This window comes from Crinia signifera, chromosome 6 (genome assembly GCF_055691185.1).
Source record: "Crinia signifera chromosome 6, ASM5569118v1, whole genome shotgun sequence".
NCBI lineage: Eukaryota > Metazoa > Chordata > Amphibia > Anura > Myobatrachidae > Crinia > Crinia signifera.
This window is the reverse complement of record NC_139222.1, coordinates 87,373,057-87,389,953: the sequence shown is the minus strand read 5'-3', so window position 1 is coordinate 87,389,953 and position 16,897 is coordinate 87,373,057. Positions and strand designations below refer to the sequence as shown.

Sequence of the window (16,897 nt, the reverse complement as noted above, 5' to 3'; positions counted from 1 at the left end):
TATGGCCCTTTACTCACAAGGAAGGAAAGACAATCCTTGTTTTGGTACTACTGTATTCAAAGATTTTTCAGTATAAAATGAGCAAAATGATCTATTTACTTATTAAAATGTGTTCTATACAGTAAGACGATAACAGGATGACCAAAAGCACAAACAACGTAAAAAAATGTAATTCACCAATGAAATCATAATAGATCAAAATACTGTCATGGTGAAACAAATATAAAAAATATGATAAAAAAAAATAGTATTAAAGATAACTGATAAATATAATTGAATCAAAATAGTTGCTTAAAATCATAGTATTGCAATGTAAAATTACAGCATAGAGTTAAATATAAAAACCTCATTTTAATACTACAATGTGTTTCATGGCACCTGCTAACTTCCCCCAACTTCAAATATAACCTAAACATTAATTTCTAGTACAACTGTATGCTCACACGACATAACGCCATTTTTAATAAAGCTTTCACTCTAAAATAAATTCTACGTGTTTTTTTTTCTTCAATGCATCTTTTCAAAGAAACCATTCCTCCAACTCTACCATTTAAAATATTGTGCGGTATGTGCATGGGTGAGCATTTCTGAATCTAGAACATGTTGCATGAGTATAACAAGGGAAAGAACGACAGGATTGACTGCTTAGGCAAGCCCCTCTATCTGACACATTAATCTATGTCATGATTATAAATCCGGTGTCAGGCTACAACTGGTGTCAGATCTATAGCTAGGATCCTGACAAAAAACAGCAACCAAAATGAATGACCCTTACAAATAAGTGTCTTTCTTTATCGGTTTTGATCCTTGGTATAAAATAATTATCGAACTGTAGACCAGAAATGCAGTCGTAAATGTGCATAAAATCAATGGTCATGCATACATTTTAAGCAAGTGAGTCTATTTGCTTTGTAAGTCTATACAGTTTATATTAATAAACTCTATAGGTGCATACACACTGTACAATTTTTTTGACCAACTTTTTTGACCAATTTCGTTCATCTTGGCCATTCTGAACGAAATTGGTCAAAATATCTTTCAGTGCGTTTGCATTGAATGACGAATGATGATTCCCATACCCGCCAGTAGTTTATCAAGGTTGTTCGTCAACTGTGCATGCAGCTCAATTTGGATATCTTTCAAAAAGAGCCTATAAACTGTAGCTAGATCTTTCGTCTTTCGTCTATCGTCAATATCTTTTGTCCAGGACACTGGCTTCAAGGGAAATGTCTTTCATTGAAATTGGTCAAAAAAATTGTACAGTGTGTATGCACCTTAAGAAAGTGTAAAAATCGCTGTGATGTTGGCATAGGATAGCTCATGCCATTTCCGTAGTATGTACCAGGGAAAGCAGTCTGACACCACCACCTTCTTACATTATTTATAAAGGAAATAAAAAAGTATAAAGGAAATAAAAAAGACAAACAACAACACGGAAAATAGGGAACTAAAATACATTTAAATCCAATGTAAAATGGGCTATTGCGGATTTTGCTTTAACTATGAGGGTTATTCAGTATGCATCCCTAATTAGAAATGCATGGGTGGTTTAGAGGTGTATCTCTGATAGCAGTGTTGACCACTTCCAGTCTTTCTCAGTCGCAGTCTCAGACCTACAGTACTCACATTTGCACAGATGTTAAAGACTCTTCAATGTTCTTTGCAAATGGGTCTGCCAGCCAGCGGTCAGGGTGCCAGTGATCAGAATACCAATGCCGCTGACCAGAAAGGGTCCATATACTTACCTTCCATCTGCCCCTTAATCCTCCCTTCCTACAGCAGAAACTTAACCTCCCACCATATTCCCTATAAACTGCCAGTTGAATTAAAATATTAATGGGATACTACTGGTCTCAGAGCTCCCCATGCATTTACGCACACATATAGGGGGGCCAGAGGGGTTAGGGTAGGTAGAGGAAGATGGGGCTAGATGCTACAGAGGCAAGTTGTTGCAATGAAACTAAAACCACACCTACAGAAGGAGCCATCCTCATCTAGCCCTTTAATAGGATTGAGTAATAGGATTAGTCTGCTAATCCCCTACTGTATTGTTCTATGTATTGTATTGCAGCTGAGAACAATGGGCCTTGGATAGCCGGCCCACCCGCCCCACCCGCCTACAGCCTGCCCGCACAGCAATACTGGGAGACTGGGAGGGCACACGGCAGCCCCACCAATCACCTGCAGTGTGAGGCGGGATCATTGCTTCCTCTTGGAGGCTGAGCAGTGGCGCTGGTCAAAATGATGATGATTCTGCACTGCTCTTGTAAGTGCCACCCATAGAGCAGTGGCACTAGCCACCAGCTTCTCTCCTCTTCTTCAGTCAAAGATGCAACAACCTCAATAGTCAAAGATGCAACCACCTCCTCTTCCTCACTCAAAGATGCAACAACCTCAATAGCCTCAATAGCCTCTTCTCCCAACTGCCGTCCAGCCACAGCAGCAGCAGCTGCAGCATCCCCCTGCCCGCCCAAGCAAATTGCGGCAGCAGCCGCCAACTTCTCTCCAATCACCCTACCTGTCCAGAGCTGCAGCAGCCTCTCCTCCCCATGAGGGCATATGAGTGAGGTTGCTGAGGCACTACTGGGGCATTACAAGCAGCAATAGCCACTGGCTTACCCCCCCCCCCCCCCCCCCCGAGTGCCAGACACAGTAGCCTCTCCTCTACCCCACTCCATCAGCGGGGGGAAATTACAAGCAGCATTAGCTGCTGGCTCCACCCTCCCCCAAGTGGCCTTTCCCCTCCCCCACTCAGTCAAAGCAGGGACATTACATATGAGTGGCACTACCAGGGGCATTTCAGCGTTGCACTATTGGTGGGGAGTGCATTATGGGGTAATGGTACTAAAAGAACATTGGGGGAGGGGGGTAAAGTGACAAAAGCTCTGGGTGCCATGGCTCCACAATACACCTCAACTTTGGTGATTCCGCACTGGGTCCTGGCACCTTCCCAGTAATTTGCAGTCACATGTCTAGAGATGCACACAGCTGTGCCATCCCTGCACTCGCCCCGCACCCACCACTCCCCTAATACATTATCCCCACACACGGACCTCCACAACCCACTGCATCTGCCCCTCCATCATCCACACTATCCTTGCACACGCCCCTACCCCACCCGCCGCAACACCACATCCACACCTCCCCACACCCCCAGCTGCACCACACCCACCCCTTCACTGCCCACAGCACACTCACATATGCCTCTCCCCCACCCCGCATTTCAGCCGATGACGATGACAACTACAGTACACCAGCACCTGCCACTCCCCCACCCACGCCACCCCTGTACCCACCCACTCCTCCCCAACCCATGGTACCCCCGCACCCAGCCAAACCAACACTGCACCCACCCATTCCCCAGTGCCCGCACACCCATACCTCCCCCACACAGCCAAACCAACACCGCACCCACCCATCCAGCACTCCCAGTACCCACGCACACATACCTCCCCACCATCAGCCCGACACCCACAGCACCCCTACAACAGCCCCTCACTCAACCAGTGCATCCCGGCAATAAAGGCGTTCACAGATTATGGGAGAGGAGCACCTTACAATGGTGTGAAGAGCGCGATGAATCACCTAGTCAACTATATATGGCCAAGGAGTATAAGAATAGAGATCTGACCTTTAGAATTTAACATAAAAAGAAAACATCAGTGACCTTGGTGAAGGCACTTCTGGTGGAATGCAGGGATTGAAGCCAAGTTCTAGAGGGTGTAGAGAGTAGAAGGAGAGGAAAATGTAAGGTCATTGTACACAGCCTGCTCAACAAACCTGGAGGCAAAGGGTAGAAAAGATATAGAATGGTAAGAACAATAGTTAGAGAGGAAGAAGGAGAGCACTTCTTAAAAATGGGGAAAATAGGTAAAACTGAAAGGATTAAAAGGAAGGTGCCATAACAGAGATGCTGACATACATTGTATCCGGAAAGTATTAACAACACTTCACTTTTTCCACATTTTGTTATGTTACAGCTTTATTCCAAAATGGAATAAATAAACTTTAGTTTATTTATAGTCAAAATTCTAAATTCTAGTCACAATACCCGTGAAAAAAGTTTTTGGGAGATTTTTACAAATGTATTAAAAATAAAAAACGAAGAAATCACATGTACATAAGTATTCACAGCCTTTGCGAAATACTTTGTTGATGCACCTTTGGCAGCAATTACAGCATCAAGTCCTTTTGAATATGATGCCACAAGCTTGGCACACCTATCTTTGGGCAGTTTCGCCCATTCTTCATTGCAGCACCTCTCAAGCTCCATCAGGTTGGATGGGAAGTGTCAGTGCACAGCCATTTTGAAATCTCTGCAGAGATGTTCAATTGGATTCAAGTCTGCGCTCTGGATGGGCCACTCAAGGACATTCACAAAATTGTGCCTGAAGCCACTCCTGTGCTAAAAGATTAAGTCTGAGGTCAAGAGCTCTCTGGAGCAGTTTTTTATCCAGGATGTCTCTGTATATTGCTGCATTCATCTTTTCCTCTATTCTGACTAGTCTCCCAGTTCCTGCTGCTGAAAAACATCCCCACAGCATGATGCTGCCACCACCATGCTTCACTGTAGTATTGGCCTGGTGATGAGCGGGGCCTGGTTTCCTCCAAACATGACGTCTGGCATTCACTCCAAAGAGTTCAATCTTTGTCTCATCAGACAAGAGAATTTTGTTTCTCATGGACTGAGAGTCCTTCAGGCAAATTCCTGATGGGCTGCCATGTGCTTTTTACTAAGGAGTGGCTTCCATCTGGCCACTTTACCATACAGGCCTGATTAGTGGATTACTGCTGAGATGGTTGTCCTTCTGGAAGGTTCTTCTCTCTCCATAGAGGAATGCTTTAGCTATGACAGATTGACCTGGCTAGGGCCCTTCTCCCACAACCTCTCAGTTTAGACTGCCTGACAACTTTAGGAAGATTTCAGTTGGTTCTGAACTTCTTCCATTTACGGATGTTGGAGGCCACTGTTCTCAAAGCAGCAGATATTTTTCCATACCCTTCCCCAGATTTGAGCCTCGAGACAATCCTGTCTCGGAGGTCTGCAGACAATTCCTTTGACTTCTTGCTTGGTTTGTGCTCTGACATGCACTGTCAATTGTGGGACCTTATATAGACTGGTGTGTGCCTTTCCAAATCATGTCCAATCAACTGAATTTACCACAGATGGACTCTAGTTTAGCTGTTGAAACATCTCAAGGATGTTCAGTGGAAACATGATGCACCTGAGCGTAATTTTGAGTTTCAAGGCAAAGGCTGCGAATACTTATGTACATGTCATACACACAGAGTGGATATATAGCGCTATTAAGTCCTCAGTCCAGCATAAAAAAGCCTCTGATTCACAGGGCTGTGTAAGCACCAAGTCCCAATAAGACTGCGGCTCCCTCAAAAGGTGACTCCTTGGATCCTCAGGAGTAAAGGAGATCTGTAGCAAATAGATAAAGAGAGGGGCGCTCCATAGTGCATAAAAACAGTTTTATTCAAATGAACAGCAAACAGCAGCAGAAAATGGTCACAAGTTGCTCGTACCAAGTTATTCAACAGTTGTGGGCTGGATACCACATGGTCTAATCAAATAGATGTTACCAGGCCAAAGCAGGTCCAACGGGAGTCCGGGGCACCGTCAGGAGCACAGCCCACGCCGCTTTCCCCAAGGGGATACACAGCGTGCCGGGAACCTAGGCAGGAACAGACCGCCGGAGGACGCCTGGAAGCAGGACAGCGAGCGTCACCGTAGCCACGCCCTAACGCGTTTCGTGGAACACTTCGTCAGAGGGCGTGGCTATCGGGCGCTCGCTGACGTCTCAAGAAGGTGCATGTAGCCAATAGGCTCTCACCATTTACGATAGGCAAAGCATCTGACCTATCACATATTGCACCTGCTTTTACCAATCGGGCAATGACTTAGCCCGGATTGACAGGGTAAACAGCAAATCATATTACACATGCCTATTTCAATACAGCATTTTACGAGCAGCACTTATAACTTTTAAAGTGACTCAGTATAAAATCTTTAAAAAAGCATATAATTCATAACACAAGTATTACAATGTTAAAAAACCAATTATATATAAAACAAACGGCACTGGGTATATATAATGATACATATCGCACATCCTGGCCGTGTTGCGTTTACTGTCAGTGGCGTAGCCACCGTGTGGCAGCCCCCGCCACTGCTTGGAGGAGCAGCGCTGCGGAGGGCGCTGGGTTCAGGATGCAGTACAGGCGGTCAGTGTGAGAGGTGCAGAGGCGGCCGGTAGCAAGATCAGCAAGGTGCAGAGAGGGACCTTGTTGATCTTGCCGCCGGCCGCCTCTGCACTTCTCACACTGACAGGCAGCGGCGCCAGAAGCAGGAAGCAGGGGTGAAACTCTTCCCTCCCAGAGGACCTCGCTGTCGCTACTTGAGAAGACGCCTGACCCGTTGCCAGGGAGACGCAAACGGCCCGCTCTAGTGCTGAGCACCGACCTCAAGGCTCACCTGCAACGGGCGTCCGTCTAGATGGGGCTAGACATGGAGCCGCCGCACGAAGTTCGAGCTGTGCTCTCAGGCCTGTAGCCGGATCTTGGAGAAGGAGCCCTGTGACGGAGCCCTGTGACCAGGTACTATGGCGGCCATGTGCCATGGCCGGAGGTGCGATCGGGGGAGGGGGGGTGCGATCGGGGGAGGGGGGGCGCCAGTGATTTTTTTTGGCTTGGGGGCGCAACATTTTAAGTTACGCCCCTGTTTACTGTCATTAAAAAATACATTAAAAACAGATACTATAAACATGGATTAAAAAATACATGGATTAACCTGATTAGAAAAACATTTCATAAGGTACAGTACTATCACAAAATTCATGTATCATATCCATGGAAAAAATACACAAAAAATTCATAAAAAAAAAGCATTAGAAAATAGTATATTATTTTAAAAAGGGCGTAATTTCATATCCCTCATTTAATCCTTCAGGTGTCAGGGTATTTAGATTCAGGATCCAGAATGACTCTCTCTTTATCAGATCCTGATCCCTATCCCCACCTCTCCTGTTGGCATATACAATTTCTATACCTTTACACTTCAAACTGCTGGGATCGCTATTGTGAAAATTTTTAAAATGTCTTGGAACACTATGATTTAGCACCCCATTCTTTATGTTCCGTATATGCTCAAGCATCCGGATTTTTAGGTTACGTTTTGTTTTACCCACATATACTTTACCACATCCACATGTAAGCATGTATACAACAAAAACAGAGTTACAGTTAATAAACTGTTTAATTAGCATGTTATCTTTAATCTTGTTACCCATTTCAATATGTGAACAGACCTTGCATCTTCCACAAGGGAAGCAGCCTTTGATGTCTAGCATATTTTTGGGGACACCATTGCTAGCGGGTAGCTGCAATTGACTTTTAGCCACCATCGACTTAACAGTGGTCGATCTTTTATAGACAATTTTGGGTCTGTCTTCGATATGATCTTTTACGACAGGGTCCAATTTAAGAACATGCCAATTTCTCTCCATAATATTCTTAATTTCCCTCTGTTTGTCGTTATATTTAGTGATAAACAGACAATTTAGCTTATCATTAACCTCTTTAAATGTTTTATCCTTGTACCTAATGCCCCTTTCAGACCGCACTTTTAAAACGGTAAATTGCCGTTTTTTTACCGTTTTAAAACGGTAATGTGTGCGGTCTGAAAGGTCCAGTCCCACTTAACCGGTTAGAAAATGCAGTTTTTTCTAACCGGTTAAAATGCAGGGTCCTACCCGTTTCTGAACCGGTATTTTAGCCAAAAAATCGGCTCAGAAACGGTATTTAGGACCCAGCCAATGAGCTGGGTCCTAAATTCAGCACAGTGAATACTTAATGAGCGCTCATTAAGTATTCACAGCACTGGAGCCCCCCCCCCCGCGCGTGTCGACACCCCCCGCGCGCGTGTCGACGCCCCCCGCGCGTGTCGGCGCCCCCCCGCGTGTCGACCCCCCCCGCGCGTGTCGACGGCCCCCCCGTGTCGACTTACCCCGTGCCGGTATCTCCGTTGTGGTTCCCGGCACTGCAGCTCAGTATGCTCGGAAAGCACTTATGAAAAAAGTGTCTTTCAGAAAATGGCTGCCCCCATACGGAAGACAGTTTTTTTAAACTGGGTTTCCTATGGGGCAGCCATTTTCTGGAAGACACTTTTTTCATAAGTGCTTTCCGAGCATACTGAGCTGCAGTCCACAACGGAGGTACCGGCACGGGGTAAGTCGACACGGGGGGGGGGCGCCGACATGCGGGGGGGGGGGTGGGGGGGCGTCGACACGCGCGGGGGGCGTCGACACGCGCGGGGGGCGTCGACACGCGCGGGGGGCGTCGACATGCGCTCGGTCGACACGCGAGGGGGGGGGGGGGAGCTGCACGGAGGGGAGTGCTGAAGGCTGCACTGGCTTTAACCCTGTATTTGGAAAGCTTCCAAAAACGGGTCTGCCAGTGTCAAAAAATCGGCACTTAAACGGTAATATACCGTTTAAGTGCTGCGGTCTGAAAGGGGTTTTATCTGGCAGACCCGTTTTTGGAAACGTTTCCAAATACAGGGTCAAAGCCAGTTATGCGGTCTGAAAGCAGCATATGAGTCTCTTCCCTATCTTGGGATCTGGCTCTTGTAAGGGCTGTTTGTACAATACTGCAAGGATTATGTACATGTGTTTGTTTTTTTTAGGGAAATTATTAAATTTTAGAATAAGGCTGTAACATAACAAAGGGGTTTATTCTAGTTCATTCTTTCTGACAAAATCCTTCTTAGATGGACAAAACCATGTGCACTGCAGGGGGGCAGATGTAACATATGCAGAGAGAATTAGATTTAGGTGAGTTATTTTGTTTCTGTGCAGGGAAAATACTGGCTGCATGATTTTACACTTCAATATAGATCTCACTTTGAAGAAAAACCCTACCCAAATCTAATTCTCTCTGCACAAGTTACATCTGCCCCACCCGCAGTGCACATGGTTTTGTCCATCTAAGAAGGATTTTGTCAGAAAGAATGGACTAGAATAACCCCCAAAATGTGGAAAAACTGAAGCACTGTGAATACTTTCCGGATGCACTGTAGTATGCTTTGTGGAAGTTAGAAACAGCAAAGTTAAGTACAGTAGGTGGAAAAGAGTGCATTCACTTCAGCCACTGAGATGGGTAAAGGAAAGCAAATTTGAATTTCCCAGCATGAGGGCGAAAGGGAGGTGTGACCTGATATGAAAAGATGTCATGGTGATTGACATCAATACTGTTAAACAGTTATTGACAGCAGAAACAAATATTTCATATGAATCATTTAACAGTTTCACTGACAATATGAGGTGTATTGACAGAAGCAAACGGGGTTGCTAGGTGCATCTACAATAAAAAAAAATCCCAACCACAACAATACATACAGAGCCTCCCTGCTCAGGAGCCAATCAGATTCTGCTTCTAAATACAGTATATGTTGCAATTAATCTTTGTTTTTGTGTAACGATTGTGCTTAATGTCTCAATAATACAACTATTAAATAGGGAATTCATATACTGCATTTTGGCCCTTATTCTGATCGGTGCGGCCGGAGCCGATTATGCGGCCAGGACCGGGCGTGCGAAACCCCGCCTTCCATACGGATCGCCAACTCCGTCCGTATGCGGTAAGAAGCTGTCCGAACGGACCGCACGTGTATTTTTCACGGAATACGCCTCCTCCATCTAAGGGAACCTCCCCCATCATTCGATGGTTGCAGACCATCGAATGCAGGACCGAGTGCTCCACCAGCTCCCGCAACCTCAGACCACACGGACATTTTTCCGTGCAAAAGCAGGGATCTGGGCGGGCAGCTGACATCCGGCAATGTCATATGTCCGCCCCCTACACGTGCGTCACGGCCGCATTACCATACGTACGCCCAGCGTTTGCATGGGAACGCCCATGAAACGCGGGGCGTATGCATATGGTAATGAGCCCAAATAGCCCTTCACGCCCCTCTCCACCCCCTGTTCGTAGTGTTCACATATCATGCGGGATTTGGCCGTACGCCCCGCTCGCACATGCGCAGAGACGCCTCTGCACATGCGCAGACACAAAACATCGGCGGGCCGAACGCACGCGGATATATCCGCACCGATCAGAATAAGGGCCTTTATTCTATACTTCATCTGTTTTTACCCCCCAAATAATTTGAATCCGAAATAGAGGGCCCTTCAACGTCTATGTCTGTCTGTAACCACCCAGTTTGACATATCACTGTTGATTCCAATTGTAAAGCGCAACGGAATATGCTGCGCTATATAAGAAGCTGCAAATAAATAAATACAGATGCCAGCCGCCGCCCTCCACCAGAAGGGGACACACGCGACACAGGATGCACACGTGCCCCGTTCTGACGGAGCCCTCTGCCGCCCTCTGCAGCTCCCCCGATGCTCCCCCACCCAATTCCTGCCCATCTCCCTGAAGCCGAGACAGGCAGGGGACGTGCGTGCGCGTGAGACACTTGCACGACCCCCGTCAGATGGAGCGCCTCTCTGCCATTCCCAGCACTGGCTGAGAGGCACTCCATCTGTACATACAGAAAACTCTTGAGTATCCTAAATGCGGTCCTCAAGGCACCAGGACCATCTTAAAGCATGGGCTTACTAGGCAGATGCCCTAGGGCCCTACAATTCTAGGGGCCTTCTAGGTGGAAAGACACCACAGGAAGGTATGTTTTTTAAAAATTTATATAGGGGCCCCAGTTCATTGCTTTATCTAGGGCCCACAATGCCATTAAGACAGCCCTGCAAGGCGCCCTATTAGTCCAGGGTCAGAGATATCCCTGCTTGTGCACAGATGGTATAATTAAACTGTCTGTGGTACTAATTAAGTCACCAGTGCCATAGCATGGATATAGTTAAAACCTGGACTGCTGGGGTGCGTTGAGAACCGTGTTTGGGAAACACTGCTTTAAACAATAGACAACGACTCAGAGATTGCTCTTCACCAACAGTTGATAGGTACACATGACATTGTGGCCTGCAACTCCTTCAAAAAGAATTCCAAGGACGTAAATACATGCTGCAGAAATACTGCAGTGGCTTTTTGGATTGGATTGGATGTGACCAATATCTGAACAAATAGTGAGTGACTTGAATGACAATTTCATTTATGGTTTTACCTGTTTGATTTAACATTGCTCAGATGCATGAACTTATGTTGCAGAATGCGGAATATGCCCTTTCCAGACTAATCTCCAACCATCTATTGCCAAGCTAGCCAGAAAATAATTACAAATATCACAACAAAATAGAACAAAATTACTGATATTATCCTGTGCAATAGATTTTGCCTTTATTATACATTTGGTGCAAGGATGGATCGATGGAGCTAGATAGTTGTGTGCAGGGCAGAATACAGCGTCAGGTAAACACACTCTATTCAATAAAAATCTTAGCTGCGCCCACATACTTTTCAGGGGGTGTGGCCTAAGCAAAGGAGGTGTTGCCATGCACCTTCAGAATAAAAGCCCTTATTATAGTTGACTCTGACGGATGCGTATTTTCAGATGGCCAACCGAGTGTTCTTAGCCCCGCCTACTGTACGGATCGCTCACACTGTCTGATTGCGGTAGGACGCTGAGTGAACAGACCGTGAGTGGATGTTTCATGTGAACAACTCCCCCATCTGTGGGAACCTCCCCCATCCTCCGATGGTCACCGACCATCGAATGATGGACCAAGCGGTCAGACAGCTCCAAGTGCTCCAGACCACTCTGACATTTCTCCGTACGAAAGCAGGGATATGGGCGGGCAGCTGGCATCCGGCTATGTCAGCTGTCCGCCCCCCACACGTGTGTCCCGGCCGGATTACCATACATACGCCCACCTTTTCATGGGAACGCCCATGAAACGCAGGGCACACTCATATGGTAATGAGCCCAAACAGCCCTTCACGCCCCTCTCCGCCCCCAGTTCGGATTGTTCCGACCGATCGTTTTCTGTACGGAATTCACGCCGTATTCGGATGTGCATGGCATTTGCACATGCGCAGAAACGCCTCTGAACATGCGCAAACACAAAACATTGGCCATCCGACCAAACACGCAGCCATCCGACTCAATCAGAATTAGGGCCAAAGTACGGAAAACATAGCACTTTAAGCACCTCCTGGACACACTGCAGCCCAGCACACAGCCACATTAGATAGATAGATAGATAGATAGATAGATAGATAGATAGATAGATAGATAGATAGATAGATAGATAGATAGATAGATATAGTAGAGAGTTAGATATGTAGATTGATACAGTATGCATATACAATGATAGATAGATAGATAGATAGATAGATAGATAGATAGATAGATAGATAGATAGATAGATAGATAGATAGATAGATATGTATATACAAAGATAGATAGATAGATAGATAGATAGATAGATAGATAGATAGATAGATAGATAGATAGATAGAGTAGAAAGTTAGATATGTAGATTGATACAGTATGCATATACAATGATAGATAGATAGATAGATAGATAGATAGATAGATAGATAGATAGATAGATAGATAGATAGATAGATATGCAGATAGATATGTATATACAAAGATAGATAGATAGATAGATAGATAGATAGATAGATAGATAGATAGATAGATAGATAGATAGATAGATAGATAGATAGATAGATATGCAGATAGATATGTATATACAAAGATAGATAGATAGATAGATAGATGATAGATAGATAGATAGATAGATAGATAGATAGATAGATAGATATGCAGATAGATATGTATATACAAAGATAGATAGATAGATAGATAGATAGATAGATAGATAGATAGATAGATAGATAGATAGATAGATAGATAGATAGATGATAGAGAGATAGATAGATAGATAGATAGATAGATAGATAGATAGATAGATAGATAGATAGATAGAATAGTGTGTATACAGTACATATGAATATATTTTATATATGTATAAATACAGTACGTGTACATACTGTAGGCGAGAGAGAGATGCTAATACACACATAGTATATACTGTATACGGTACACCCGTGTGTACGCAGAGAGGGGAGCACCTCTCCTAATTATGATGCCTAAGAAGCAAGTGAATGGGGAGTGGTCAGCCCTTGGTAATTGGTTAAGGTTCTTCCATGTGTTAAATTAGCATAAGGAGACGCCGCTCTCGAAGTAGCCACTTGGGGGCCAGAGCCAACTGCGCGTCACAGCCCTCGGTGTAAAGAAAGTAAAGGAATCAAGAAGCATGCAACTCAATTTGTGCCAATGGCATCACAAAGGGAAGGATGGATGCTTGGGTGAAGTGGAGACCTCTCCAATGGTTCAATCACAGCGAGATATGAATCTCAAATCAAGAAGCACCGAGCTTGCCAGCACTAATTAAGCTATTTTCCTGCTCTCCTCTCTGGATAAGGCTGTGGTCATCATCTCAGCTGCTGAGCGCTCACACTCTGCTGCGAGGATGATGCTTGTGCGCTGGAGCTGATTTACTGTACAAGGAAACAGAGAAGTAAGTGATTTCTTCCTATATACACAGTGCTGCTCTGGCTCCTGTACAGGGATGGGATGAGGGATGGCTCCGCTAGCTGGGAGTGCTGGGAGGAAGCTTTCTTTTCTGAACTATTATTTGTGAGAGGACTATAATAGAAATACTGCTAATTGCTTGTTCCTGATCATCAGATGGGATAATCAGCAATTACTGTACCACCATAGAGAACTTGTATTCAGAAATGGCAATGTACAGTATATGCATTTCGTGACACTTTCTTGTTCTGATTAGTTTCTGATATTTTAATGTCCAAGATTATTCTACTAATATACTGCTGTGTAGCCTATATATGGAACATTCAGTAAAGATGATTTATCATTACACAGATGTTATTGCCACTGTCAGTGTGTATTACAATGTATTGGTTTTTTTTTTCAGGGCCCCGGTTGAATGGTGCCTCTCATCTACTGAATGGTCCCTCTATGCTCCAAGCTGCCCTCCTGAGACTTGTCTATCAGAGTGGAAAGGGTCCGCTGGGATTGTGAGCTTGCTGTGACCAGCAGGGAAACAGCAGGAAGACACGATGGCTTCAGAGAACACACCAGGGGCAGCCAAGTCTGCGGTGGAGAAACTCTCAGATGCCATGGGGGAAAGAACTAAACAGCTTGGCTCAGCCATGAAGGAAGCGCACCACCATAGGAGACTCATCCTGTTCATTGTGTGTGTGGCCCTTTTTCTTGATAATATGCTTTACATGGTGATAGTACCCATCATCCCAGACTACATTGAAAGTATGAGACTGGATAGCGAAAAACATTTCAGAGACCTAAATTCTAGCGCATTCCATTCCAATAAATCGATCATCAGACCCCCCTATCCCACAGAGAACGAAGACATCAAAATAGGAGTCCTGTTTGCCTCCAAAGCCATCCTACAGCTGCTTGTCAATCCACTGAGTGGCACCTTCATAGACAGGGTTGGCTATGACATCCCTCTTTTCATTGGACTCATTGTCATGTTTTTTTCTACTGTTATTTTTGCATTTGCCGAGAATTATGCCACCCTGTTTGTGGCGAGAAGCTTACAAGGTCTGGGCTCTGCCTTTGCAGACACGTCTGGGATCGCTATGATCGCAGATAAGTACACGGAGGAGGCAGAGAGGAGCAAAGCCCTGGGCATAGCCTTAGCGTTTATCTCCTTCGGGAGTTTGGTGGCACCCCCGTTTGGAGGCATCTTGTACCAGTTCGTGGGTAAAAGAGTCCCCTTCTTAATCCTAGCTTGCATCTCCCTCATTGATGGTATTCTCTTACTAGTAATCATCAAACCCTTTGCCAATAGGACTAGAGAGAACATGCCTGTGGGCACACCCATTCACAGACTGATGATTGATCCATACATTGCAGTGGTGGCAGGGGCACTGACCACCTGCAATATCCCTCTGGCGTTTTTGGAACCCACTATAGCAAACTGGATGAAAACAACTATGGGTGCCTCTGAGTGGCAAATGGGTCTCACTTGGCTGCCAGCCTTTTTCCCCCATATATTAGGGGTTTATATCACTGTAAAGCTTGCTGCTAATTACCCTCAGTACCAATGGTTCTATGGTGCCATAGGAATGGTTATAATAGGTGCCAGCTCATGCACAGTGCCAGCCTGTAAAAGTTTCGAGCAGCTCATTGTCCCTTTGTGTGGTTTATGCTTTGGCATTGCCTTGGTAGACACTGCTCTCTTGCCCACTCTCGCCTTACTTGTAGATCTTCGCCACGTCTCAGTGTATGGAAGTGTCTATGCCATCGCAGACATATCCTATTCGGTGGCTTATGCCATGGGGCCTATAGTAGCTAGCCAAATTGTACATACTACAGGTTTCACCCAATTAAATCTGGGCATGGGACTTGCCAATGTACTGTACGCTCCTGCTCTTCTGCTCCTCAGAAACGTGTGTCAGATGAAGCCTTCTCATTCAGAAAGGAACATCCTACTGGATGAGGAACCCAAGGGTTTGTATGATACCATTAAAATGGAGGAGCGCAGGGCTAAGTCTCGCAAGGGCATTATTAAAGACGGAGAGGTTCAAGAGAATAGTATGGACAATTACCATGGAGCCAGGGCAGGTAAATACATGTCTGATGAAGAGTCATCTGACTATGAGTACAGCTAGACTATAAGTACAGTAGTTCAGGTATTGTCTAGAGCGATGGGAAGTAATTAATCAGCCATGTGTTTATGCACCAATTTGCAATTCATAATTGTACCTTTCACAATCATATGATGTCACAATGCTTCTGTTAAATCTATTTTTAAGATATTCGTTTCCTGACCAAAAAAACAACAACCTTTGAACCCATCAGTCCACCAAGGTCATGCTAGTTAATAATAACTCACAGCCCTTCAAAAGAAAACTAGGTGCAGTATTGTGAAACAGTTTTTTTTTTATTATTATTTGTAAAGCCCATACTGTGTGATATATTGTATATCTGTATAAAAGACAAACTATATGAAATGACTAATGTTGCATATTCAGGGAAATAAAATTGATAAATATTGTACATATCTATATTTTGTGATTTGATTCTAAACAAAGTAAATGTCTCTTGTACTCCTGAACTTCCCTCATTGTAGCTACAGACGTATCATTTTAAGTTTGTACAATTACTACACGTTAGTTAAACCGTCTCATTGGGTTTGAAGACAATTACATCGTGTCAAATCGTATCATGTTCTGTGTACATAAACATCACAAATAAATGATTAACATCTAAAGTAGCTCTAACCGACTGGATTTATTAAAACACCTTTATTTCTTTACATGGATAGGTGGCAAATTATACCAAATATATTGAATTAGCAGCAGCAATACTATAATGACACTGAGAGGTGCACTTTTACTTTTAGGAGTGTATATATATATATATATATATATATATATATATATATATATATATACACTGTAGCAAGCACTACTTCAGTTACTAAAGTGAAGACTAACGCACTTATGCATTCATTTCTCAATGTCTATGTTTATTATAAGATGTATTGGTCTTTCAGATCATAAGTCTAATACTGTACATTATTAAGCTTCTGTCTGATAGACCCAGTCTTCCAAGTTCTGATTATTTTAGAACTAAAAGATATCAATAAATGTATAATACAGTGTGTCCATCAAGCTTGTAAAAAAGATGATGGCTTTCAAAAAGTGCAAAAGAAACCCATTAATCAACCTTACACGCCTCTCATCGTTCAATAGATTACAGCGCAGTTCTAATACTAAGAGCCGCTGTCCAAATACAGGCATGTATGTGATTGGGAAATCACATATCCTTAATGGCTTTAGGTTTCAGTGCCCAGCTATGTAATCCGTTTATACATGTGTCACATTACACTACAGTGACAACATTCTGATAAACGTT

General features: G+C 44.3%; 1 protein-coding gene across 1 annotated transcript; it reads left to right on the top strand.

The window, feature by feature from the left end:
* The first annotated feature begins 13,184 nt into the window (after nucleotides 1-13,184).
* SLC18A3 (solute carrier family 18 member A3) lies at nucleotides 13,185-16,244 on the top strand. Its single transcript, XM_083146383.1, has 2 exons — nucleotides 13,185-13,508; nucleotides 13,926-16,244. Exon 2 carries the CDS (start codon nucleotides 14,071-14,073, stop codon nucleotides 15,646-15,648), a length of 1,578 nt encoding a protein of 525 aa, XP_083002509.1. The 5' UTR covers nucleotides 13,185-13,508; nucleotides 13,926-14,070; the 3' UTR covers nucleotides 15,649-16,244.
* The last annotated feature ends 653 nt before the right edge of the window (nucleotides 16,245-16,897 follow it).